The sequence below is a fragment of the Tachysurus fulvidraco genome, chromosome 18 (assembly GCF_022655615.1).
Source record: "Tachysurus fulvidraco isolate hzauxx_2018 chromosome 18, HZAU_PFXX_2.0, whole genome shotgun sequence".
Lineage (NCBI taxonomy): Eukaryota > Metazoa > Chordata > Actinopteri > Siluriformes > Bagridae > Tachysurus > Tachysurus fulvidraco.
Window position 1 is genome coordinate 15,494,071 of NC_062535.1, and position 26,042 is coordinate 15,520,112.

Here is a 26,042-nt window from a genome sequence, read left to right on the forward strand (position 1 = left end):
GTGTTCTAATTGTACGGCAAAGTTCTAAAGCTTCCCTGTTACCATGGCAACACAGCACAAGGACAGTGTGAGCTCAGTGGTTAAAATTTTGGGCTGCTGATCAGAAGGTTGTGGGTTCAAATCCAAAGTCTACCAAACGGTCACTGCTGGGCCCTTGAGCGAGACCCTTAACTCTCATCTGCTCTGTTGTATAAATGAGATAAATGTAAGTCGTGTCTGCAAAAAATGCTGTAAACGTAAAACAACAATGACGTCACATAGGCAAGTGGCTAAAGAACGGTTGCTAGGCAACTGAAAAATATACCGTAGCTGACTACCGAGGCTAAATCAGTGCCACCGAGACTTTTACAGGAAGAAGATGGAGAAGCAAAGTCGTATTAAATCAGCTGTAGTTACACTCTGCACACAGCAGCACAAACTTTTAGTGTCTCTCTACACAACCACTGCATCTCTACACTCGAGAACACACTCACCAGTTGTTGACCTGGAGGATGGTGAGTCCCGTATCCTGCGCTAGCTGCTTCTTCTGCTCTTCAGATGGGTACGGGTGCTAACACAGAACACACAACACACAGTCGTTATACCGAGTTCCAGACATTTTGGACACATCTAATAATACGGTGATTATTTTATAGCAGAGGATTTTAAATCCAGCAGTACAGCTCCTGAAGTTGAAGCTGCTATCAGATTTCTGACATCTCAAGAAGAAACTGGATGGTGGCCTAATAAACAGTATGTTAAGAGCGTGGAGTTACACGCTTCATCTGATAGCCCGTGATATGTTTTTCTCCGTCTGTGCGTAGAGTGTTGAAAAAAAAACATGTCAAACCGATGATGTGTTATGTGACGAGCTGAAAACAGGGAAGTGGAAGGAAACAAAAAAGGACATAAGACAGGAAGAAAACACACACAATGAAAAGCGATCAGGAAGACGCGAGATATACAGTAAACACAGTGGGATTACATCGTAACAACTCAGAAAATAAACCAATGAGGGGCGGAGTCAATGTAAACAAAACAACATGAAGCAACAAACACACATGGAGACGTGAGAACAGATCACACGCTCTGCACTCGACATAAATGTTCAACTTAGTAGGAAATAACACGGATGGAAATGCTTCCTGTTAGCAGGAAGGTGGCTAATTAAAGCATTTGTGATCGATCTACTTTCTCTGAACCTCAAAGTGCTTCATCTGTGTTTAGATTTAACCAACAAATTGCTCTGATTACAAAATCAGAACCGAACTTGAGCGAACGCTGTTTTCTACAGTAGTAATCTATATAAAACCAGAGACGTTCCGCTTTGTTTACTGTTGACGCTGTGAGCAGCCGTATTGCTATGACATCACATGACCCAGGAAACCTTAATCCTCAGTGGTTCTTGTTGTTATTATTGAGGTTGAAATTCAGAGTTGTTTTTTTTTCCTAAATACACAATTTATTAAAAAAATTAAATTAAAAAATTTCCTCATCGTTACACGCAATAAAATAGCATTTAGGAATTCGTAAAATTGAGCAGAATGCAGCTATTTCCAAAAAGTGATCTTTTTTATTTGATTTTTAACTCAGACAATCCCACACCGAATGTACAATCCTGTTCCTCAAATGCTAGAAAGTAAATTATTAATAAAAAATACAGTGAAGTTATTAGAATGTCCTTAAATTTGTGTGTTTGCTAATTCTATGCTAAAACAACAACAGAACAACAACAACCATGTACCATTTGTTCTATTAAAACAAATAAAACTCGCTGTTGCACATTTTGTACCATTAAACAGTCTTACAGCTGGAGAGAATTACATTGAGCTATTACATTAAGTCGTGTGATTGGCTTTGCTAACTTATTTTAGCTGAGGTAACATTTCGAGCAGTCGATTTGCTTGTCGATGCTCAAAGCTTCTAGCAAGCTAGCTGAAGGTTAAGCTAATTACGTTGCTGTGTTTTTTAGAACGAGTAGGAAGTTTCCTATCTTTTAATGCACCGATAGAACAATAAAGTAGTTGAAATTGTGGAGTTTGTGAATTGTGTAGAGAATTCCACAAACGCTAAATTTGTTGCGATCACGTGTCAAAGAGAAAGGAATACTTTACTTTATTTTACTGTTATTCCTTCGCACCAGTTAATGCGCTTGAACAGATCTGTAACAAAAGGCAGAAAAACAACAGGACTACAGGAAACGTCGGTGCCGGTGGTGCTAATCTGAATACGTTCCCATTCTGGTTCCTAAATGACGAGCAACAAAGTAATCACGAATAACAATGACCACAATCAAGGGCAACACAACTGCTAAACCCTGTCGTAACTCCGGAGGGAATCCACGACGGAAACGAAGAAAAGTGCCGTGTGTGATTACCCGCTGACCCCGGATCAGATGCTAAATCTGACCAGGAGCTGAAAATACAGAGAGAAGCGGCGTTAAATCTAAGCTCAGGTCAGTGGTGTTAACGACAGCGTTTGGGAGCTGGACACCTGTCGCTTTTCCTCTGCTAGCAAATGGAGGGTGAGCTTTAGTCAGCTTTAGTGGTTTACAGCTGAACGAGCCTGCTTTTGCTCCCTGGGTGTTGAGGATGTTGTGTGTGTGTGTGTGTGAGTGTGTGTGTGTGTGTGTGTGTGTGTGTGTGTGTGTGTGTGTGTGTGTGTGTGTGTGTGTGTGTGTGTGTGTGTGTGTGTGTGTGTGTGTGGAGGTGATTATCCTGTTTTCTGGGGTAGTAAAACTGTTAGTGCCGTAATTATCAGTAATTCTGGGGGAATTAAAGTTAAAACACCTTTAAAACACACCATGTGTGTGAACAGGCAAATAGAGACAAAAAGAAAGAAAAAACTTAAATGGGGAAAAAAAAACTACGAATGGAACCGTCGAGAAGTGTTTCATTTTAAACAACGCAACAAGGAACTTGAAATAAATAAATAAATACATACATACATTTTAAGTCTCCAGAGAGATTTTTTTTTAACTAAAACAATATTTTTCTCACAGACATTTCCAATTATAACAACCTCTCCAACATTCCTCTGAGATTAGCATGCTAACATGGACATGGACTGTGTTTTTTTTGTTTGTTTGTTTGTTTGTTAGTTTCTAGCTTCCACGTGAGTATCCAAGTTCATGAGATAAAGCCTGCCTGATTTACCTAGCCGTGTTTCCTTTTAAAATGATTTTATACTTAAAACAATTCTAATAAATGTGTTAAATGAACACTTAAGGTTACTGTAAGAGTGTTAAAGTGATGCTTTGGAAAAACACACCAGACAGACAGACAGACAGAGAGAGACAGACAGACAGACAGACAGAGAGACAAACAGACAGACAGACAGACAGAGAGAGAGAGACAGACAGACAGACAGAGAGAGAGAGAGAGACAGACAGACAGACAGACAGACAGACAGACAGACAGACAGACAAACAGACAGACAGACAGACAGACAGAGAGAGAGAGAGAGACAGACAGACAGACAGACAGACAGACAGACAGAGAGAGACAGACAGACAGACAGACGTCTCGCTTCAACACAAATTCAATAATGAATTAACATAATATGTAATGATAAAAGAAAAAGATCAAAGATACGTATGCTGAACAATGTGTTTTTTTAATTGGAGAAAACAAGAAAAAATATCTCCATATCTGAATTTTTGAATTTCTAAATTTCTTATTTATTTATTTATTTATTTATTTATTTATTTATTTATTTATTTATTTATTTATTTTTAGCAGTATACACATACGCAACAAATAAATTAGCGAAAGTTCCTAGCAGCATTATTAAACTCAAGTGATATTTAATTGATTATTTCTTTTTAATCAAACACAAAAACAAAGGCAACACGCTGTTCAAAAGTCTGTACAAAAACACTGAAAAAGATTTTACGATTTCTCTGTAAACAAATTTGAGGAATTCTAAAAAAAAATTAAATAAATAACAAGAAATGTTCCCTGCACTCGGTTCTCTCGGCTCTCTCTTACGTTTCCTTTCTCTCCTTCATCTCAGCGTAGTTTATATATTTGACGCGTTACTTAAAGTGTCTAAAAATTTGTGTCCCATAACAATTTTTATTAGATGTCTAAAAATCCTGAACAGTCTTTTGTACATTTGTACTGAAAGTTTTGTTTTAGAATGATGTCCAAATGAGAAATTTTAGCTCTACTGTATGGTGTTTTAGCGCTAAGTCCTTGCACGTGTTTGTTATGTGTTGAACAGTTTCAGAACACAAAATACAACTGGGAAGTGTTACGATTTAAAGTCGTTGCTAACGCTGCTGATCTGCTGAATTCTAGGTACTTTGTGCTGCGTGAAAATTTTGGTTTCCGTCGAACGTCAACAGAAACGACTTCAAGAACGCCAGACCATGACTCGAAGGAATAAAATACAAAGTGAGCGAGCGAGTGGATTTTCTGATAATCCCTTGCCTCTCCATCTCTCTTCACTCCACCAATCTTCCCTTACCACCTCAAAGGGAGGGGGAAAAAAACAAGCCCTGATGATGAATCGCCTCTTCTCTCTTTCATTCTCTCCTTCATTTTTCTTTTTTTTTCCCTTCACCCTCCCAGATTTTTTCCCCCCACTCTACGCAGGGCAGTGACGGAAATTCCCCATGGCTTTTCTCAGGGTCCCGGGTCCCCCGATGAGGCTGTCAGCTCCGTAATGGATGATGTTTTGATAACAGTGAGTTCGACCCTGGACAGATGGAGGAGAGGAGTGGAGGAGAATAGGGAAACCGAGGGATCTCTGGCCCCCCGTTTACCAGAAAAAAAAGAAAAAGAAAGATCCCCCTCCTCCACCTCTACAATGTTTTTCACCCATTTACCTCAGTGACACTAATAGAGTCTTGTTCATTGCTTCCAAATGTCTCGGCACTTCAAAAGGAGCAGTAAGGCAAATAGAAAAGGCGCAAAACTAAAATCGGTAGCGTGAAAAAAGAAAAAAAATCCTGCTGGAGAAGAAAATAAAAAGAAATAAGCCGCAAATTAAGGTAACCAGAGGCTGATAATAAAAAGAGGACCAAGTCACAGAGAGGGCAGCGATGCCAGTCTATGATCTATGGTGCAAAAGTAAATGTGTGTGTGTGTGTGTGTGTGTGTGTGTGTGTGTGTGTGTGTGTGTGTGTGTGTGTGTGTGTGTGTGTGTGTGTGTGTGTATATGTGTGTGTGTGTGTGTGTGTGTGTGTGTGTGTGTGTGTGTGTGTGTATATGTGTGTGTGTATGTGTGTGTGTGTGTGTGTGTGTGTGTGTGTGTGTGTATATGTGTGTGTGTGTGTGTGTGTGTGTGTGTGTGTGTTTGTGTGTGTGTATATGTGTGTGTGTGTGTGTGTGTGTGTGTGTGTGTGTGTGTGTGTGTGTGTGTGTGTGTGTGTGTGTGTGTGTGTGTGTGTGTGTGTTTAAATCTTGGTGAGTATTTTCTCCATAAGGACACTTAATATCTCAATGGTCCCCATTTGGCAGGTCCTCAGAAAGAAAACTTCTTTTTTCTTTTCTTTTGACATGTAAACTGCAGATTTTCTTTAAAACAATAAAATAAAATAAAAATGAAAGCACAAAAGGTTTCTGTTCAGTTACTGAGGCTGAGGTTAGACTGGTGTAAGTAGTTAAATCGATAACTATTTCAATGTAAGGTCCTCATAAGTCGAGTAAGACAAACCTGTGTGTGTGTGTGTGTGTGTGTGTGTGTGTGTGTGTGTGTGTGTGTGTGTGTGTGTGTGTGTGTGTGTGTGTGTGTGTGTGTGTGTGTGTGTGTGTGTGTGTGTGTGTGAGAGAGTGTGTGTGTGTGTGTGTGTGTGTGTGTGTGTGTGTGTGTGTGTGTGTGTGTGTGTGTGTGTGTGTGTGTGTGTTTGTGTGAGTGTGTGTAATGACACAGATGTGTTAATTAGTCTGGCGTCTGCCGTTCTCACAGCCACCTCGAAGATGATATTAAACAATAATCAGCAGGCTTTGTTCGACAAAATTTTATTTTACCAACATCAGCATGAATAAGAAATTAAGAAACACATAGTGAGAGTTTTACCGATGGACAGAGAGGACATAGCGCTGGCTGGCGCTGGAGTCTCAAATCTCAAATACATTTTCCTTTTTTTTTCTATTTCAGGCCTCGTGACATTAAAGCTCAGAAGACGAGTAGGACGGTTCTGCCATCGTGCGTTCTTTCTCTGCCCTGATCTGAAAGATTTTACCGTATCTGTGACCCCTGACATTTAACAAGCTTTGGGGAACTCAGACAAAGTTTGTCCACATGTCCAGCATTCTGTTCTAACGATTTGTTCAGGGTCTTCTTAAAAATAGCTCCAGCACCAGCACCCGGTCCACTTGATTACATCGACCTTATTGGAAAATTCAAACGTGTCATTGATTGGTGTGAAAGTCTACAGTACATGTCCTCTACCCTGCACGTGTCTCTGGTATTTTACTGTTGCCCTTCAAAGAAAATGCCGCAGTGTGTGTCGTTTTATTGGCCGCTACAGAAGGCGAACGTGGGACGTGTGTCATCGGGAGCATGCGTTTGATTAGTGAGATATGAAACGAGAGCCGAATGCCAGCGCTGTTCTCCTTCACTGCTGCTGGAGGCTTAACACACTCTGCTGCACATCTGCTAACAGGAGGGTGGCAAATTACACGCTAATTACCCAACACAGAGTGTGTGTGTGTGAGTGTGTGTGTATACACTTAAGTAAAGTAGCAATAGAACGGAAGAGAGAAACAAACAGGGCTACATTCCTTCAAAATGTGAAAGTTTTTTTTTTGCCCCCCCCCCAAAAAAAACATTTTTTATCTATTTTTTTCATCCACGACTCATAAACGCCATAGTTTTAAAACTTTTTTACATAAACAATTAAAACTTTTTCCTTTTCTTGTTTCCCTTTTTTTTGAGACACTTTGCACTTTCAGTTTACACACAGAAGTGTTTCTTTCTTTAACACTAAAGTAAGTTTCGGTCCCTCAAACACACGGGATTTTTTTTTGGAAACAAATTTCAATTTGCTAGAGACTTGATCAACAATGTGGCTTAAAGATGTGAATTTTTCGAAACAGTTGTTTTTTGTTTGTTTGTTTGTTTGTTTCTGTTGGAAGCTACACACTTGACTGAACAAGTGAAAATTAATCTCAGATTTGTGATGAAAAAAAAACGTTTCGAACGTTTTTCTTTTGTTTGTGTTTTTTCTCCTTTTCAGTCACAAGACAAAATGGATGGATATATTTATATTATATAGTAAATAATATTATAAATGAGAATAATTATATCGTCTTCATCTTGTAAGAACTTTTAACTTTTCTTTCTTTCTTCTTTTTTTCTTTCTTTCTTTGCATTTGTTTGGTCCAAAATCATTCACTAAAATTGGGTCCTTTATATAAATATATAAAGTAAAGATATGTTTATAGATATAATAAATAAATAGATGATGAGAATAAATAGGTTCATTTCCAATGGTGCTCCAAAGAGAACCGATGAATGTACTATATTTGATTATACGATATATAGCAAGAAGTGTAAATAAAAACAGTTTGTTTACGTTTTTATTCCTTAGCGACGGACTGCAGAAAATATCGAGTTTAATTAAATGTTGAGGTTTTTTTTGTCGTTAAAATTGTTTTTAAAAAGTTGAGATTTTTGCTTGAAATTTCTTGCGTTCGAGCAAATAAAATGATTTTCATCTTTTCGTTTTTCAGTTTTCAAACTTCATTATTTTTTATTTTCTATTTTTTTGAATTCCAGACAAATTCTAGAAAGCTCTAAAAAAAACCCAGATCTAATAGATGACAGAACTAAAGCTTATATCATAACTAACATAATAAGATCGGTTTCGTAAATCGTATATAATGAGAAGATATTGTCCTGGGCAAAGTTTATTCTCCGCAGCGTGTGGTGTTTACTTTCCCGTGCCTTGTGTGGAGTGTTTATTCTCTCGTGTCCGTGGGCCCTTAACGTAACGCAGCCCTCGTACATTCGCTGTAAACTGATAGCAGCAGCACTTCAGTTCGAGCTCTACTGTAACCTATGTCTCCGACAGAGACTCTCTCTCCGGCAGCCTGTAACCTTTTTGTCGTGTTTAATCTAACGGTCTCTGTGAAAGTGCCTCCGTGATACGTGTTTTAAGCTAAAGGTTTTTATTTTATTTTTATTTTTTTTGCTAGGGAATAAACTGTGGTATGTGTAACAGCTGCTGTGGAATGTTGTCCTTTTGGAGGCCCACGATTTGCTCCAACAGTAAAATAAATTCTTACACTGCTCCTTAAACATCTATAAACAGAGAGTGAGAGAGCAAGAGAGAGAGAGAGAGAGAGAGAGAGAGAGAGAGAGAGAGAGAGAGAGAGAGAGAGGGCTGCATTCCCTTCATATATCATTCTTGTAAAAATCTTTATGCCGTTCCTGTTCACAACAATGAAAAGGAAAAAAGAGTCATATTTAAATATTTGTTCCTACTGTTAGGTGTTGGAACAGCCATGCTCGCATGATGTTGGTTGCCACTTTAGGGAAAATCCCTCGTTTTTTGTTGTTCCGCCTGTCCTTGTCCGTCTCGTCATCGTCCCCTGTGCTCGGAGAAGCAGCACCGTGGTCCAAAAGGTCACCTGTCATTTAAAATATCTCATAAATTACCATAACTCATAAACAAATCTGTCCAAATAAGTGCATAAAAATGCTTGTGTGTTAGTAAAATAAACAATAAATTGTCTTTAGACAATAAATGTGTGTATAAATCTTTCGCTTTTTACGAGAAAACATGGATATTTACGTAACACCTCACGGTTCGCGTATCTACGTATCCAAACAGAGCCGAACATAGAGAATGTTGTTAAAATAAAAATCTGCTGAAATAGAAACAAAACATGTCATTTTAAACCGTTAACAATCCCACCATTAAGCACCGAGGTCAAAAAATCGAAGCCGAACACACATCTGTGAAATCGTAGCTAAGCGATTTCACACAAAAAAACTCAAAACTGACTGAAACAAGTCATTTGAAACCATTTATTTAACTTTTCTCCAGCCGGTCCTAACAGCTAGCCAGCTAGCTACCTGCTAATAAACTTTCTATCTGACAGAAATGTTAGCAAAGGCATCAAATGTAAAAAAACATCATAAAAATCCAAATAACGGTCGATACGTTAACTAAAACAGATAGTTTAGCATCCAGAGACTGTGGTTAAAGGTTTTTTTGGTTACATTTACATTTACAGCATTTGGCAGAAGCCCTTAACCAGAGCGTCATACATAAGTGCTTAAATCTCTATCATTGGACACATTAATACTGGTTCACTAGGGTTGTGGTAGCCTAGTCGTTAAGGTGTTGGGCTACCAATCGGAAGCTTGTGAGTTCGATTCCTACACCCACCAAGCTGCCACTGCTGGGCCCCTGAGCAAGGCCCTTAACCCTCAGTTGCTCAGTTGTAAGTCACTCTGGATAAGGGTGTCTGCTAAATGCCGTAAATGTAATGTAATGTAAGTTTAAAACATTGTTCAAAGTTGCAAAGGTTTTTTTTTGTTGTTGTTGTTTTAAAATGCAAAAGATAGGGAAGAAAGTGCTAGTTGAAGTGTTTCCTGAATAAGTAGGTGTTCAACCGCCGTTTGAAACTAGCCAGTGACTCAGTGTTCCACCACTACCACCACAGTACCAGAACAGAACAGAAAAGAATCTTGTAGTCTAGCATGTTATGTGCTAGCATGTTTTTAACACTTAACTCTTGGGTGGTGTAGACAGATGATTTAGGTTTGTATTTGGGTCAGTTGTGTTAGCTGAGTGCTAAATTCACCTCAGCTCAAAGAAGTCATTTTCACTGACACTACATAAAATATCAAGCTACTCATGAAATGTTTCTAGTAGCCATGTTGTGGAGTCAAGGTGAGTTTAGTGCTGAGGCACAAATACAAATCTGGTCTAAATTCTGGTCTCGATTCTTGGTCTAAAAAAAACAACATTACTGTAAATCCTGTTTTATAGACCTGACATTAACCTTCCCGAACTACTCCACCCTGTAAACTCACAGGCTACATTAACGCTACAGTTAACAGTACGTCACTTCCTGACTTTTACACACAGACACACACACGCGCACACCTCACACACACACACACACACACACACACACACACACACACACACACACACTCTAACACATGTACAAACACATTAAACGTACATACTCACTAGCTGGCAGAGTTCATCTTCTGTGTGTGTGTGTGTGTGTGTGTGTGTGTGTGTGTGTGTGTGTGTGTGTGTGTGTGTGTGTGTGTGTGTGTGTGTGTGGGTGTGTGTGTGTGAAAGAGAGAGAGAGAGAGAGAGAGAGAGAGAGAAAGGCCAAGAAAGAGGTTGTGAGAGTGAGAAAAAGAGAGAAAGAGAGAGAGAAATAGTGTGTGTGTGTGTGTGTGTGTGTGTGTGTGTGTGTGTGTGTGTGTGTGTGTGTGTGTGTGTGTGTGTGTGTGTGTGTGTGTGTGTGTGTGTGTAAGAGAGAGAGAGAGAGAGAGAGAAAGAGATAGTGTGTGTGTGTGTGTGTGTGTGTGTGTGTGTGTGTGTGTGTGTGTGTGTGTGTGTGTGTGTGTGTGTGTGTGTGTGTGTGTGTAAGAGAGAGAGAGAGAGAGAGAGAGAGAGAGAGAGTGTGTGTGTGTGTGTGTGTGTGTGTGTGTGTGTGTGTGTGTGTGTGTGTGTGTGTGTGTGTGTGTGTGTGTGTGTGTGCATCATGCTGTAAAACATGGTTTGTGCTTCTACAATTTATTTGTGCATTTATGTTATGTGTATTTACACTGAGTTCATCTGGCCAGAAGGATCTCTCTCTCTCTCTCTCTCTCTCTCTCTCTCTCTCTCTCTCTCTCTCTCTCTCTCTCACACACACACACACACACACACACACACACACACACACACACACACACACACACACACACAAAAACTGCCTTGTGACACCTCTGAGATCATTCCATTCATTAGAGTTGTGTAATTAATAGAGCTAACCCTGATCTGCGCTAACCCTTTAGCCTCTTAGCACAGAGCACTGAGAGTTACTGTACACCGTCTTCACTTGCTAGAAGCTTCACATCTACAGTTTGCGCTGAAAAGTCGATTCAGGTAGCGAGTGAGAACTTGAGGAAACAATTTTCCTCACTGAGTGTTGAACTTTTTGGCTTTGGAGAGTGTTAGTGTTCGGTGGTCAGTACCATCTTTCTTTGTTTTTAGTTTGTAAATAAATCCAGCTAGCTAACTTCACTAACTTTAGTACTGATGACTTCACATACAGGAAGTTGGATCATCGGGCACATATGTCACAGATACCGTTGTGTATGGGTCCATGGCGTCCATGTTTTCTGTAAAGAACCGTATGTCACATTCATGTCTGTAGCTTCTGTGTTTTGTGACACTCAGAGGTTAAGCGTTTGGTTTTCCGCCACGGGAAAGTCACATTCAAGACTTTAAGAGATAGAAAAATGTTCTGTAATAAATCTGTTATCCGATAAAATTAGTACATGTCTGTGGTGCGAGAGAAAGAAAACATTTGTGGACCTGTTGTTAGAGAAAAAACCTACAAAAGAGGTTGCTTTTATGTCTAAGTTTTATCTACTACTGTTACTTATCGTGGCTCAGACAGGCCACGCCCACGTGAGACGATGGTAATGGACACTATCACCAGACAAACCTGCGCTGACATCACCAGGTTCGCCGCTAGCGAGTGTGAACACATGGCTATTTTGAAACAATGAGCTGATTGTCAAGCTTGTGGTTCAAATAATAAACTGTTTACTGTCGGCAGACGTGGACGAGTTCCAGACGACAAGACGCGCATCTTTTTTTTTTCAAAGATGACTCGAAGCGGATTTAAGACAGTGGAAATCTTCTCTGGACCCGTACGCTTGTGCAGGAACCTCACTTCCTCTGGAGAGGAAACCTGGCCACATGGATGTTCCTGAATGGGTTCAAAGTAAAGAGCAGGACCTGCAGTGTCTCAGGGTTTGGTGTTGATGTGATGTGAGGAGAACTTAATCATGTTTAGACGTTTGGGGAAAAGTGATTTTCCATTGCAGGAACCTGGCCAGAAACACGCAAACCTTTTTGAGAAATTGAGAACTTTAGCCGTGTTTCCACGTCCATCAAAACCAGGTACTGGAGGTGTGTGTGTTTTCACTAAAGGAACATTGTTGTTCATTTTTTATAGGAACTTTTGCTCAAGAACTTTTTTATAAACTCAATTTTTCAAGGAATTGGGATGAATGTTAGCTGGGCCAGGAACTAGAGGGCAGGACTTTTAGTGTACCTTATTTGTCAAACTCATAGAGAGGTAAGTAAAGGTTTAAGATACACAAAAAAGTGCCTCTAAATATTTGATAATGGATCTAAACTGCAGATATGTTAACAGGGACCAAAGAACTTTTTCAGGAACTCATGGACTTTAGCTGTATTTATCAAAAAAAGTCAGAAGAACCCAAGAACCTTTTAAGGAACTTTTTAAAAACATCCGCTGTTGTTTTTACAAACACTTAAGTGACATAACTGTTGGTTAAATCGCAGCTGTTGTTCTACACAAGAATCCGTCACGGTTCCGGCAGTGTGGTGGAAACGCAGAGCAGGAACTCATGAAGAACTATGTAGTTCTAGTTCAGAAAATGAACCCAAAAAGGTAGAAATATGTCTAAACACATGAGCTTTCTTTCTCAACTAAGGGAGCATGTTATTCTGACAGAGGCAGCCAAACAGCTGTGAGGAAACACACACATACACACACATTTGCACGCACATAAATGCTTTGGGGAAGTGTGTATGCTGTTTTTTATTGGCCATGGTTTGGTGCACAGGGTTGAATAGCACAGACCAGACTCTCTTTCGATCCACCACGCACCATTTCCTGACTAATCTACACACACACACACACACATGCGCACACACACACAGAGTCCAGTTTCACTTAAAACCAAAAATATCTTGATTCCCATCAGCATACACTTGTGTGTGTGTGTGTGTGTGCTGTAGTAGTAGTAGTGGACCCCCAGGGTGGTGCTAAAGTGTAAACCTATGCAAGGGATGACAAAACCTCAGCAGCCCTGTTTCACTTGGCACACAGTGCGCACTTCACGAATACTCATGCTCATGCTAATATGACAGCCTGTGTGTGTAAGTGTGTGTTTGTGAGTGTGTGTGTGTGTGTGTGTATGTGTTTGTGTGTATGTGTACGTGTGTGTACCATGTTCACTACTGTTGTCTCCGTTGAGAGAACTGGAACGTCCACCACAGGGTGCCGGGCCTTCGGTGGAGTGAACGGAGACGGAGTCATCTTCCCTCCAGCACATCTTGAGAGAGAGAGAGAGAGAGAGAGAGAGAGAGAGAGAGAGAGAGAGAGAGAGAGAGAGAGAGAGAGTATATTAGATATATTGGTGATATATGATTTGGTCCAGTGCAGTATGAAACTACATACCAGACTTATGCTGTAAGAGATAATATAGAACACATGCTCAGTTTTCATGCTCACACACACACACACACACACACACACACACACACACACACACACACACACACAAGGCTAGAACATATGGATGTGGTGTGTGTGTGTGTGTGTGTGTGTGTGTGTGTGTGTGTGTGTGTGTGTGTGTGTGTGTGTGTGTGTGTGTGTGTGTGTGTGTGTGTGTGTTTGTGTGTGCGCGTTAGGGTGGGTGATAGTGATTGATACACACAAAGCCACAGAAATAAAACTAACCATCATGATGATGATGATGCAATGGATGTTTTAACACGTCACAGTTTCAGCTCGTTTCTATTGTGCGGCGCCTTTACTTTTGATATCAGACAGTTCTTTGTAATGGCTGTGGAATCTGGCTAACTAGAATGTTTCTTTATTTCCATTGCCACATATGTTGTAACTAAGTACAACAATAAATTTGGTTTTCGTCCTTTCCAGTGCACTCTGGGTAACAAGGACAAGAAAAGTGGGCGGAGCTAAAAATAGTGCTGTACTGTTTTCCTCGCTTTCTGTTGATTAAACCTTCTACCATTTAAGCATTAAATGAGCTGCATGGACTGCGATTGCCTGGTTATGTGAACACTCTCGACAGCCGAGGCATCAGAAGAGGTTCTGATATAAAAAACACCAAGCTGTCCATCAAATACATCAAATCAGCCCAACTCCAAAATGGCCTCTTATTCATTACACATGCTCACTACATAGGGAACAGTCTAGCAGCAGGACATACATAGTGTGTTTGAACACAACGTTCTCTTAATTTTCGCTGAGATGAAAGTATTGGCACCCCTGCTTTATCTGGGTCACTGTTGCATCATTACGCTACTGTCTTTTAATAGAATTCCCAGAATTATTTTTAGAATCGGATCTGAATTTTTTCCCAGGAATGACGAGTTTCAGGCAGAACATCAGCATACACCCTGGACAAGAGGACAGTCCATCACACAGCACCATGCAAACACACACTCTCATTCACACCTAGGGGCAATTTAGAGTCTCCAATCTAGCTACAGGTATGTTTTTGGGAGGTGGAAAGAAACCAGAGAGGAAACCCACATGGATAAGAAAAGCATGTGAAACTCCAAACAGAGAGTAACACGAGCTTAGGAACGAATCAGGAACCCTGGAGGTCTGATATGGCAACGTTGTAATTCTATCTTTTTTTTATTTTCATTTGCTGTCAAAGTAATGTGGAAAATTTTAAGTACTTGATTACACATTCGAAATGCACATAGCAACATAGCGTAACAACCAGCAGCCCGCAAATATCCATCTATAAACAAAAATACTTGTGTCATTTACTCATCACATGATACAGAGAGAGAGAGAGAGAGAGAGAGAGAGAGAGAGAGAGAGAGAGAGAGAGAGAGAGAGAGAGAGATGTCCATCCAAGCAAATCTGAAAGCTCATTTGACACATGCGCATTTCCCTCATATGCAAAGCAAACACAGAAATGTAAACATGTGGCTTCATTCAGAAACAACACGATCCCCGGGGCCTTTGAAGCCAGAACAGCATCAGCTCATTTATACACACGACCCGAAAAGCAGGATGTTTTTTAAACTCGGCCCCAATAGAGAACATGATTGTTGGGTAATAATGTTCGACTTGCACATAAACACTGATTCCTCCCCTGCGTCATCTCCATGCTTTTCCAGCCGAACCTTCATAAAACATCAAACTCCACACTGACCTCGGAACAGCTGCGCTGGATAAACCTTCTGTAAACTGTATACGACCCGAAGCAAAACTTCCCCTTGCACAACGCCAAGGACGAGCCCGACACAACGCCACTCGAGCCTGCTTTCAGAAACAAACCGAGCTCAAATGTCCGTGTAACCTTTATTAATGTTAAGACACTAACAGTACTCTAGGGCTCACGCTTAGATTGTTCTGCGCCGCCAAGTTTTAGAGATTTTTATCCATTTGCGCAGTACTGAAGAAGTAAACAGTGTGCTGTCAGAGAAGCAGCTTACTACGCAGGATAGTGGTATTATTGGTATTAACATGAAACGGATGGCTGTCTTTTCAAATGAATAGCAAGGCTGAAAACAAGATTTAACAACCTGTCCTTCCACTGCGTCATATTAACACTGGGACAAATAAGATTCGTCAGTTTGCTCTGGATATTAAATCCTCTTTCCTGTCTAAAATGTGCAATATTGTATAAGTATTGTCTATCTGTTTATATAAAGACATATTGTAATAAATGATAAGATTTGATTGAATTTTAGGTATTTAAAATACTCATTATTGGTTTCTTTACTTCTCTTCAAACTTGTAATACAACATGATGACATGACTACCTTTATTAAATATATCTAGTACATATATTAGAATCCATTTTACAACAAGTAATCTAAAGAAATCATCGACTGTCCTTCATGGAGAGGGCTTAAAGGTGACACGTCAAACACTACAAGACATCACAACTCTTCTAAAGCCGTTAAAGTGCCCATGAGGAAACACAGTAGAGCCACCAAAGTGGTTGTCTTCTGTTAGTTCGGCGTCTTAGGATATTTCAAAAGGTGTTTGTTTAATGAAAAATTGCACAAAATGCAGTATTTCTACAGAACGTACATGACATTTTACATTTTAAACCCAACAATACACACGGCAAGACATGCCTTACTGGTTATTGTTGTTTATCCAAAAAAAAAAAAAAACCACACACAAAAGAGAGAAATCAAATAAAAGAGAAGGAGATGACATGCAAGTATTTAGAAAGCGTTAAGTATTAAATCAAGCTTATTGACCATTTTACGCTCTATACAGTATGGTCTGGGCATCTGGATTTTTTTGTTTGTTTGTTTTTTTTGGGAATTTTTTTTCTAGTAATTCTTTGAATTCAAAGCTTCCAACATTAATTACAGGGATAAATAAATAAATAAATAAATAAATAAATAAATAAATAAATAAATGCGTGCAATAATAATAATCTGTTACAGTACAACACAAAATCTCACACAGGTTTACTGACACACTTGGGCACTGGATATACTCTGGATTCTTCTCAGTTGAAAGGTGATTAGGGCGTGATGTCAGACACAAACCCGCTGTTTCTCTATTCCTTTCTGTAGAGTATCAGAGCGCACGCATGCGCACACGACACTTATCGATAACGTGCCCTAAGCAGACGGTAAATCGCCCGACAATTTAGGGTTTATTAGCCAAGGCGAATTTATTCCGCTTCGTTGCGCTTCAAACGGGCTCCAAATGAAACAAACCCGAGGAGAAATAAAGGCTAATCATAATGCAATCCTGCACATTATAATGAGACTGACTTGATCCGCGGGGCCGCCGGAGTTTCGACTGAAATCCTCGCTGTCGGATTTAGAAGATCCTTCTCTGTCATCCACCACCAGATCCATCGGCATCTTCCCTTTCAGACAGCTGATATACCGGTGACAGAAATTATCACAAAGCTCGTGGACCTGCAGTGCAATACAAATCACATGGAATGTTTTATTTTATTTTTTTTTTTTTTATTTTTTTTTTTACACGTGGAAAACGTGTGACGGTGCATCCGTTTCAGCGTGTCCTACCCTGCCCATGTATGCAAACACGTCACCTTAATGTAAATGATACAATATGTTATTACAGAATAATGAACATTGGTGTATTAGAGGAAAGATTGCACGTGAGAACAAACGGATGACGTGTTGGGAAAATGGACAAAAAGGAACGAATCGTAGAATAAATCACGCATGAAAATAAAAACACAAGCACTAGTTTTTTTTTTTTTTTAAAGATTGGGGGGGTGCATAGATTTGACGTGTGTGGTTCTTGAGACTTTGTTGTAACAACAAAAACAACAACAATAATAACAAATAGTAATATTGTTATTAGTAGTAGTAGCAGTATTAATAATAATAATAATAATAATAATAATAATAATATAACAACAACAAATAATAATAATAATAATAATAATAATAATAATAATAATAATAATAATAATAATAATAATAACAATAATAATAATAATAATAGTTGTTATTATTATTATTGTTATTATTATTGTTATTATTATTGTTATTATTATTATTATTATTATTATTATTATTATTATTATAACGTAAGCTCACCTTCTCTAATTCTAAAAGATGAAAACGCAGCACTTGTATAGCTTGTACCATCTGTGAATAAAAAAAAACACATTTTTAATTAATGACTAATTATTTAAATTGTAAATATTTGACAAAGAATATGTAGGCAATTTGCACAATAGCGATATCCTACCAGGTTATCCAAGTCTGGATTGGGCGTGAAGAATGGTTTTTCTGTTCTTATCTGGAATGGAAATGTTTGTGAATAAATAGAAATATACATAGCTAACACTTTCATTCATCTTCGCGCATGCTCAGTTGCGCTCAGTGTCAAGTTTATATCTCATCGCCTTTATTCGACACGACTCATTAGCAGTCATTTAAGCCATTCAGAGTGTTTCGTGTAGAGAAAAAGGACCTGTTTTGAAAACACGGTAATGTCCTCGTCGAAGGATGCGGATGAGCAGACATCAGCCGCCAGGCCGCTCTCCCTCGGTGTACATGTGGCTAATTCACATTTCTCAAAAACCAGTGCAAGCAGAGGAAACAGCGGGTGTCTGCATTTAGGAAAACAGCAATAAAAACAACAAACAATCAGGAAAATAACACAGGGCTTACTTGCATGATTTATTACTCTGACACATAAAGCCCTTGATGTTACCTTCTGTCAACATCATCACACTATTTTCTTCCTTAACATTATAAGCATTATGTGAGGTGGTGAATATACAAATCTATAATGAATAACATCACACAAAAAAAAAAACAAAAAAAAAACGCGAATTTACTACACGAATTTACATCACGTGCAAACATTAAAACACAGTGTGTCAAAACGTTTACACGAATTTACATCCCGTGCAAACGTTTTGACACAGTGTGTCAAGACAGTAATTACAAAAACTAAAAGACAAGTGATTTTTTTTTTTACATGTTGAAATGAATCAAGTAAATTCAGTGTATAGATTTTTTTCAACGGATGGTGTGATGCAAAAAAACTACACTAAAAAACAGAAATTTATGCACAGGTAAATTAAAATAGTAACATTAATATTTTTAAAAACATTTAAACAAAATTGCTATTAAATCAAAGCTGCAAGTTTTAGCTCTCTTTGGGGTCGTTGTTAGCCTGTGTATACAAAACTATACGAAAATCTTAATCATATATTCGACAATAAATTGATAATGAGATACACCAGGTCATTTCTATACCAACTGTAATCTGATAAAAAGAAAGAAAGAAAGAAAGAAAGAAAGAAAGAAAGAAAGAAAGAAAGAAAGAAAATAAAAAAAGAAAGAAAGTGCCCTCCGTAAAGAAATATTCTGTCCAATAAAAATAGGAAATACAAGTAAATAAATAAATACATACATACATACATACATACATACATACATACATACATACATACATACATACATACATACATACATAAATAAATAAACATTTTATATAGTCTTAATCAAGAAGATAAATTAGCTTTGTTATATTGAATAAAGAAAGAAAGAAAGAAAGAAAGAAAGAAAGAAAGAAAGAAAGAAAGAAAGAAAGAAAGAAAGATACCGTGATACACAATAAAAAACAGGGTGAACATCCTACAAATATTACCTAAAAACGCTTTAGCTAAATAGTGATTAAATAAAGAGATTCATTTAATCTGTTCTGTTCCTCGGGCCGAATCCCGGAGCGCGTTCACGAGCAAATAATTATTGACAGAGTATTGTGTTAGTCTCAGATAATTTCACAACAAGCCCATAAAAAGCCAGAACACAAAAAGAAAACTGGCTCTGTCCCAAATCACAAAGTCACAGCTCGGAATGGGTTACCATGGTTACCTAAGATGGCGTACTGTTGTATTAATACAGGATTTTAAACTTTAGTGGGTTATTTCAGTGTGCGGTTTGGAACACAGCCAATCTCTTAAGTGTTTTGCAGTATAACGGCGTTTACACCTCGACATTACAGACCTTGAAGAGTTTAGTGTGTGTGTGTGTGTGTGTGTGTGTGTGTGTGTGTGTGTGTGTGTGTGTGTGTGTGTGTGTGTGTGTGTGTGTGTGTGTAATCAAACGTGTTAGTTAGCTTTAATATGTTTGGCGCTCTCCTCGTTTTATTTTATTTTATTTGTTTGTTTTAAATCTATTTTACTTAAGAAATGCTTATATGAGTGTATATGTGCACATGAGTGGTGTTTTTTTATTCATTGTGTGTTTATCCAGACACAAATATGACCTGCAATAGGCCATAGATTAGATTATTTATTATTAGTATGTTATTATTATTATTATTATTATTATTATTATTATTATTATTATTATTATGTTTAATTTATTGTTTTAATATTGCTCCTTTTATTTAATAAATTGGTTTGAATTTTTCCTTTCAGCTATAGTCCCTATGTCGTTTATTTTTTTTCTCTTGCTTGTTGTGCTTTGGTTTTGTTTAGTTTGTTTGCTCTAATTTCATAGCCGCTGTTAGCCTGTAACAAAGCAGAATACATAAAACACAGCTAGAGGCTTTGAGATAATAATATCTATAGTTATAAATCGCTTACTCGAAAATGACAAACATTTTACAAGTCATCAATTGTTTTTCCACGTGTGGTGGTTATGTAAATAACCTGGGGTGGAGGGGTGGTGGGAACGTGAAGGTATATTTCAACATGTTGTGCACACGTGAATTCAAATAAGCACTGACATACTGACAACAGAGGAAATAAATGATGTAGGGGGAGAAACACGAGCACTAGCTTTATGTGGGTGACATGAATCACGTTTGAAAATGAATGAATGAATGAAATAAATAACATAAGACAATCCAAGGCGCTGCAAGTAGAAAATAGGCAAAAGATGTGAACGATATCTAAGTGACTTCTGTGTAAGCGTGTGGGTAAAAAAAAAAAAAAAAAAAACAATACGGCGTTAACGATAAATATACTAAAGATTAATCTATACTAGAGGAATATTGCACATTATACTGTAGGTGCCTCAATGCCAAAATCTCACCATTCAATCATCCGCGTTAAGCATGTGTATATAATACATTACTCTCGCATCTATATAGAACTTTTCTGGACTGTTCTAGATTTTTGTGGTGGCCCATGCTATAAGGTAAGCGTCAATATATCAGTGTGCAGTAATAGAATTAATTAGCTGAATGTACTTATTGTACAGATCACAGACCAGGAAATTCAGTCTCTGCATTAGTTCCAGCAGCCACAAGTTGCTCTATAATAGGTGGCGGCTTTTACAGTATTATTAACGCCATAAAAGGAGGACACATACCCATAAACGGCGTCTTTGTCACGCTTTAGCGCGTCGTTAACAGCCGAGCCCACGCCGGCAGACGCCGCCAGTGGATAGTGGTGCGCGTGCAGCGCGGCAGCGGGACCGGGACCCCCGTGAACCGCGTGCATGGCGCGAGCCGCTGCGTGAGGCTCGCCATACATCGCCGGGGCCGGGATCCCGAGCCCGTCCCCTCCGTAATGCACCAGATCCTCGTACTGAACACACACACACACACACACACACACACACACACACACACACACACACACACACACACACACACACACTGAATTAATCTAAAACATTAAATCTACAGAATGCAGTTCAATAGAAATGCACGCACTCACAACACAGTAACAACAATGCACAAATATTAACCAAATAAAAATAAAAATAATTAAATTCTATATCCATATTACCACATTCCTATCCCATATTTATATATATATATATATATATATATATATATATATATATATATATATATATATATATATATATATATATATATATGTTCTCCATTATTTTTATAATTTAGGTTTCAAGGCACATGAAAGTATTTATTGTTCCTTATAAAATAAAAAAGTTAACTATTTTTCAACTGCTTCAAAACAACATCCAAAAATAGAGCTAGAACTTCTTATGACTATTACTGTTATATACTATATAATATTGAATAAATAATGAGCTTTACGAATATTACAAAAATGTGCAAGCTTCTAATTAATGTGTGTTGTTGTTAGTGTTAGGAAAAAAAGTCTTATCAGATTATAGGAAAATGACATTACTGCATCAGATTTGTGGTTTATTTCGGGTTAATCAAAGTAGACATATACTTAGATTATCTCGAAATAAACCACAAATCTGATGCAGTAATGTAATTTTCCTATAATCTGATAAGACTAATGATGATTGGGCAAACGTTAGACTACTAAATCAGATCAGTTTGTTCAAATGTTAAAAAAACAAAACAAAAAAAAGTCTTCAGGTTAAATTAAATGTTAAAATTTAAGAACAGCAGAATCAGACTCAGAAATGAGAATCAAATGAGAATAAAATAATTAAAACATTGTATGGTTGCATGGAACCTTGAACAAAATGACTGTGTGTGTGTGTGTGTGTGTGTGTGTGTGTGTGTGTGTGTGTGTGTGTGTGTGTGTGTGTGTTTATTAATTGTGTTAAAATCTTTCTATACAAATAGTTAGTAAAATCATCAAGGGAATGATTAATTGTTGTTAAATAAAGCTGAATCTTCGCTATGTCTTAGAACAAGTGTTAGAATTTACATTGCAAGATTGTCCTCAAGACTAGATTCAAATTTGTACCTAAGGAAATGGGCCACGTCTCAAGGCTTCTCGGAGCGCGCGCGCACACACAAAAGCACAAATTAAAATTTTGGTCTTTTTTTTCTAATCTTTTTGGTCTTTTTTTTTTTCTCAAATCACCTATAAACGTTTAGTGTAGATTTAGGTGAGGTCAATTTTTAATATAAAATACACTATAATTAAATAAAACACATAAATAGCATCAGATTAACACAAATAAACAAGCTGTCTCTAAGTGAGTGTAAGTCATTAACTAACATTTCTTTTTATTTCGATTATATTTTGTTAATTTGGTATCAGAAAGGACAGAAGAATCATTCCGCACCTTAAATGTCCACATGATGAACCTATTTGCAAGTTTCAGGTATTTACTTCAGTGTGGCACCAAATAAAAACAGAAGCAAAACAAACAAACAAACAAACAAACAAACAAAGGCTTAAAAGAATCTAAAGTTGATCTTCTTTTCTATCATCTTTATTTTTAAGAGTGATAGCCATGAGAGTCATATGTGATCATGAGTAGGTTATTTACTAATTCTGAATCGTTGCACACTTGATAGTTGACGTCCACCGAACCCAAGAAGATAAAAAAATCACTTTTTTTCACCCCGGTATTTTTGATTTACGCACCCGCTGCGCCATGAGGACTAGGTGGAGGAGGATGAGGAGGAGGAAGAGAAGGTTGTGGCTGTTGGTGGTGGAGGTGGCGGCGCAGCACCGAGTCCCCGCTCACACCGAGGCCGGCTTTGGGCGCGCCGAGGGCGGCTGTGCGGAACCACGGAGCCGCTCGGACTCACACCGCATCAGGGAGTCCACCGAGCTCAGGCGCTGCTCACACACACATTGTCAATCCGACAACAAACTCCTGCTAGCTTTTAAGTGCCTAAAGTGCCAGATTCCACCTTTTTTTCCTTCGTTCTTTTTTTAAGCCCCAAGAAGCAACAACAAACCAAACAGTCGACGTTGAAGATGTGAAGATGTTCCAAAATGGTGCTGCGTTGGGTTTATTCCAGTCGTGTTTACAAGTCGGATAAAAGCCCCATGCTGTCCGCGGAAAGTCGCCTAGTCTTCATTCAGTGTCATGTCTCCGAACTGGACAGCGGGAGGGAGAGAGAGAGAGAGAGAGAGAGAGAGAGAGAGAGAGAGAGAGAGAGAGAGAGAGAGAGAGAGAGAGAGAGAGAGAGAGAGAGAGAGAGAGAAACAGAAGGAGGTATTGAGGGAGTGTTTGTCCTTAAAGGAGCCGCTATAGCACACATCACCAAGGAGCCTAAAATATATAACATTTTATTAAAGCTCTTCAGCATCATTTTACTTTGCACGATCAGGCATAACTATTGTAATGTTCTTGAGTCATTTTATTAAACTTTTTTTTTAGTGTTTTTTTTTTTTAAGTCCTTTAGGAAATTTTAGGCACCGGTTATGATATATGACGCATGACATATGTTGAAAATATCACACTGAATACAAATGAATTCTCCAAAGTATAAAGGTTTTAAAGATATATCTGCTTTGATGTTAACCTTAAAATAAGAGTTAAATACGACCCACTTCAGCATTTAAATTAACTAAAAATGTAATATTATAATTAAAAATTACAATGTTTACATCCATCTTTTTGTTGTTGTTCCATTGGGTGGATGATTTCTTTTAATTGAAAGACTTAAGAGTCAGAATGCACTCCCTTCACAAAGTTGTTGAAAAGTGACACAAACACACACAAGTGCACAAGTTCATAGAGGAAAAAGATGCACAATGCACTCTTTAATCAGTTAAAGGTTCTTAACCTTCTAAAAGTGTTCTACTTTTACAAGATGCTTTAAAGGTTCCCTCAGATGCACAAACTGAGTGGGACCATAAAAAAGTCCTGAGTATAAACATTCACTCTGTAAAAATGCTTCCTCTGGGGCTGTTTGGATGGTTAATGGTTCTAGCTTTCCTGAAAGCATTATCTGAAAAGGAAGCCGTCTGTTTTTAGAGTTCGAGCCAGAACCATTCAAAGGTTCCCTCAGAGGAATGGACCAAAGAACCCTTTAGGGTGCTAGACTGATGTGAGGTAGAGGCAGTACAGAAAGTTCCTTAGGGAATTTTCTGTTTCAGTGTAGTTTCATGTAAGACCAAGGTTCCAGGTTCCTGGAAGACCTAGGGAGTTCTTCAGCATATCTCACCGCCATAAGCTTTAAATGATCTCCGGAACCTTTCTTGCAAGTTTTCCCGACACACAAATGATTCCTAACATTACATTAATTACAAGAATAAGAATTTCTTAACCTTAAAAAAGGTGCTTATTGTTTTGAACCTCTGGAAAAACCCTTGATGAGATTCTGAAGAGCTGAAACTAGAACCTGTATTGGGAAGCTATAAGAACCCTTAACGAGTCAAACAACCTAGAATTTTTTTTATACTTTAACAGTATCTTCAGTAACTCTGTGGAAAGAATATTAAAATGTGGCTAATTCCTGAAAGGACATTCGTTTCAATAATTCCTCATGGAACCTTAATTTTTTTAATGGCATCTAAAGACAAATAATTTATTCTTTAAATTCAAGACTAACTGATTCTTGAATGTAGTTCTATTATTTTACATTTTGCACAAACATCTACTCTCATTTGTTTGGCTGTCCTTTCGGAAGAAATTCGAAAATGCAAAACGTGTTTATGTATCAGAAAGTGTTCCAGGTAGAAAAATTTTAGGCAGCCAAAGAACCCTTAGTGCTCTAAAGAACATTTAAAGGACCCCAGAGGTGTATAATAAAGCTTTCTTTAAGTGAATCCCAGACATATGGCCTAGTCACCTTCCTCTCTACAGTCTGCAGATCTCACACAACTTTTCCATAAAAACTATTGAATGGTACAATGTGTATATTAATAATGTAACTTATAAAATAAACAGTTTAAACTAGATTCTTGACTGCTTTTGATTTCCTGTCTTGTTTTTTATTTTTTATTTTTCTGCTGGATGAATAAAGACTATAAAACATTCGGCGTAAAATCCTTTAGATTGTTTCTTATCATAACATTCTCAGGGTCTGACCAGAGAAGTCATTGTATGTCCATCCTCTGTTCTGTCTGACAGAAACTGATCATAAAAATTGGAAAGTTCTGCTCCATCTCACATGCTTTTACAGTTCGTGTTCAGTTTGATGTCATCTGCTTAACCATGAGAGATTGTTTCCATCTTTATTAATCATTTCATTCCTGTTCAGTTGATGTTTTAGATAATTAATCAGCAATGTTGAAGTTCATTACAGCTGCTATAAACAATCGTTCCCTTCTCTTGTCTCTCCTTTTTTTTCTCTTTCTTGAAGTTAATAAGACAAAACAGTGCAGCTTTTCATGTGGCACAAGGAAACATACTGACTGTTACACTGGAGACTCTTTACTTTAACGTTAAATAAACGTCTCCTTACAGAAAACTTCACAATATAACTGATGACGCGGATTTTAATCTCTTATTTTTAGCCTTTGTTTATGTGGTCAGTCCCAGTGAGTGAGCTGTTACTATGGAAACGATAAAGCTTATTATCATGAACCTGCATTTTGAACGGCAGCCAGAAAAACATTAGTCCACTTTGGATTATTTTCCTGTAACAGCACGCTCCTGTTGAGTTTTATTCCTTAATCATCATATAACAAAGAATTAGGCCATCATCTATTACAAAGAATTACTCGAAATTAAGCATCTTTTGAAGATAACAAATTTAACTAACAGAAATGTTCAAACGTAAATTGTGCAGCATTTATCCTCAATGCACATGGCGCCTCCTGCTGGACAAAATAAATATTGCAGAAAAACGAATATTACTTTTAAATGGCCAAAAAGAATTTCTTGTGGAATAAGAGAATACTTGCATCTAAAAATATTATGGTATAAAGAGAAACTGTTAAAAAACTTTTGTGATCTGTAGCAAACATGTTAAACTAAAATTGCATTTAAAAGGCTTTAAGTAAAAGGT

At 37.9% G+C, this 26,042-nt stretch overlaps 1 protein-coding gene across 2 annotated transcripts in view; it reads right to left on the bottom strand.

Moving 5' to 3' along the window:
- meis1a (Meis homeobox 1 a) overlaps window positions 1–23,196 on the bottom strand; it is a 34,449-nt gene extending 11,253 nt beyond the window's left edge. Inside the window, exons 1-9 of one of the 2 annotated variants that reach the window (XM_027179021.2) lie at window positions 22,720–23,196; window positions 20,762–20,979; window positions 17,901–18,039; window positions 17,676–17,726; window positions 17,522–17,572; window positions 16,718–16,867; window positions 13,158–13,263; window positions 8,416–8,561; window positions 474–550 (exon numbers count right to left, since the gene is read on the bottom strand). In XM_027179021.2, the coding sequence (XP_027034822.1) occupies window positions 474–550; window positions 8,416–8,561; window positions 13,158–13,263; window positions 16,718–16,867; window positions 17,522–17,572; window positions 17,676–17,726; window positions 17,901–18,039; window positions 20,762–20,979; window positions 22,720–22,731 (950 nt within the window). In that variant the 5' untranslated portion in view covers window positions 22,732–23,196. Of the gene's footprint in view, window positions 1–473; window positions 551–8,415; window positions 8,562–13,157; window positions 13,264–16,717; window positions 16,868–17,521; window positions 17,573–17,675; window positions 17,727–17,900; window positions 18,040–20,761; window positions 20,980–22,414 lie in introns of both variants that reach the window. The other variant, XM_047803337.1, reaches the window with a different exon arrangement.
- Between the last annotated feature and the right edge of the window lie 2,846 nt (window positions 23,197–26,042).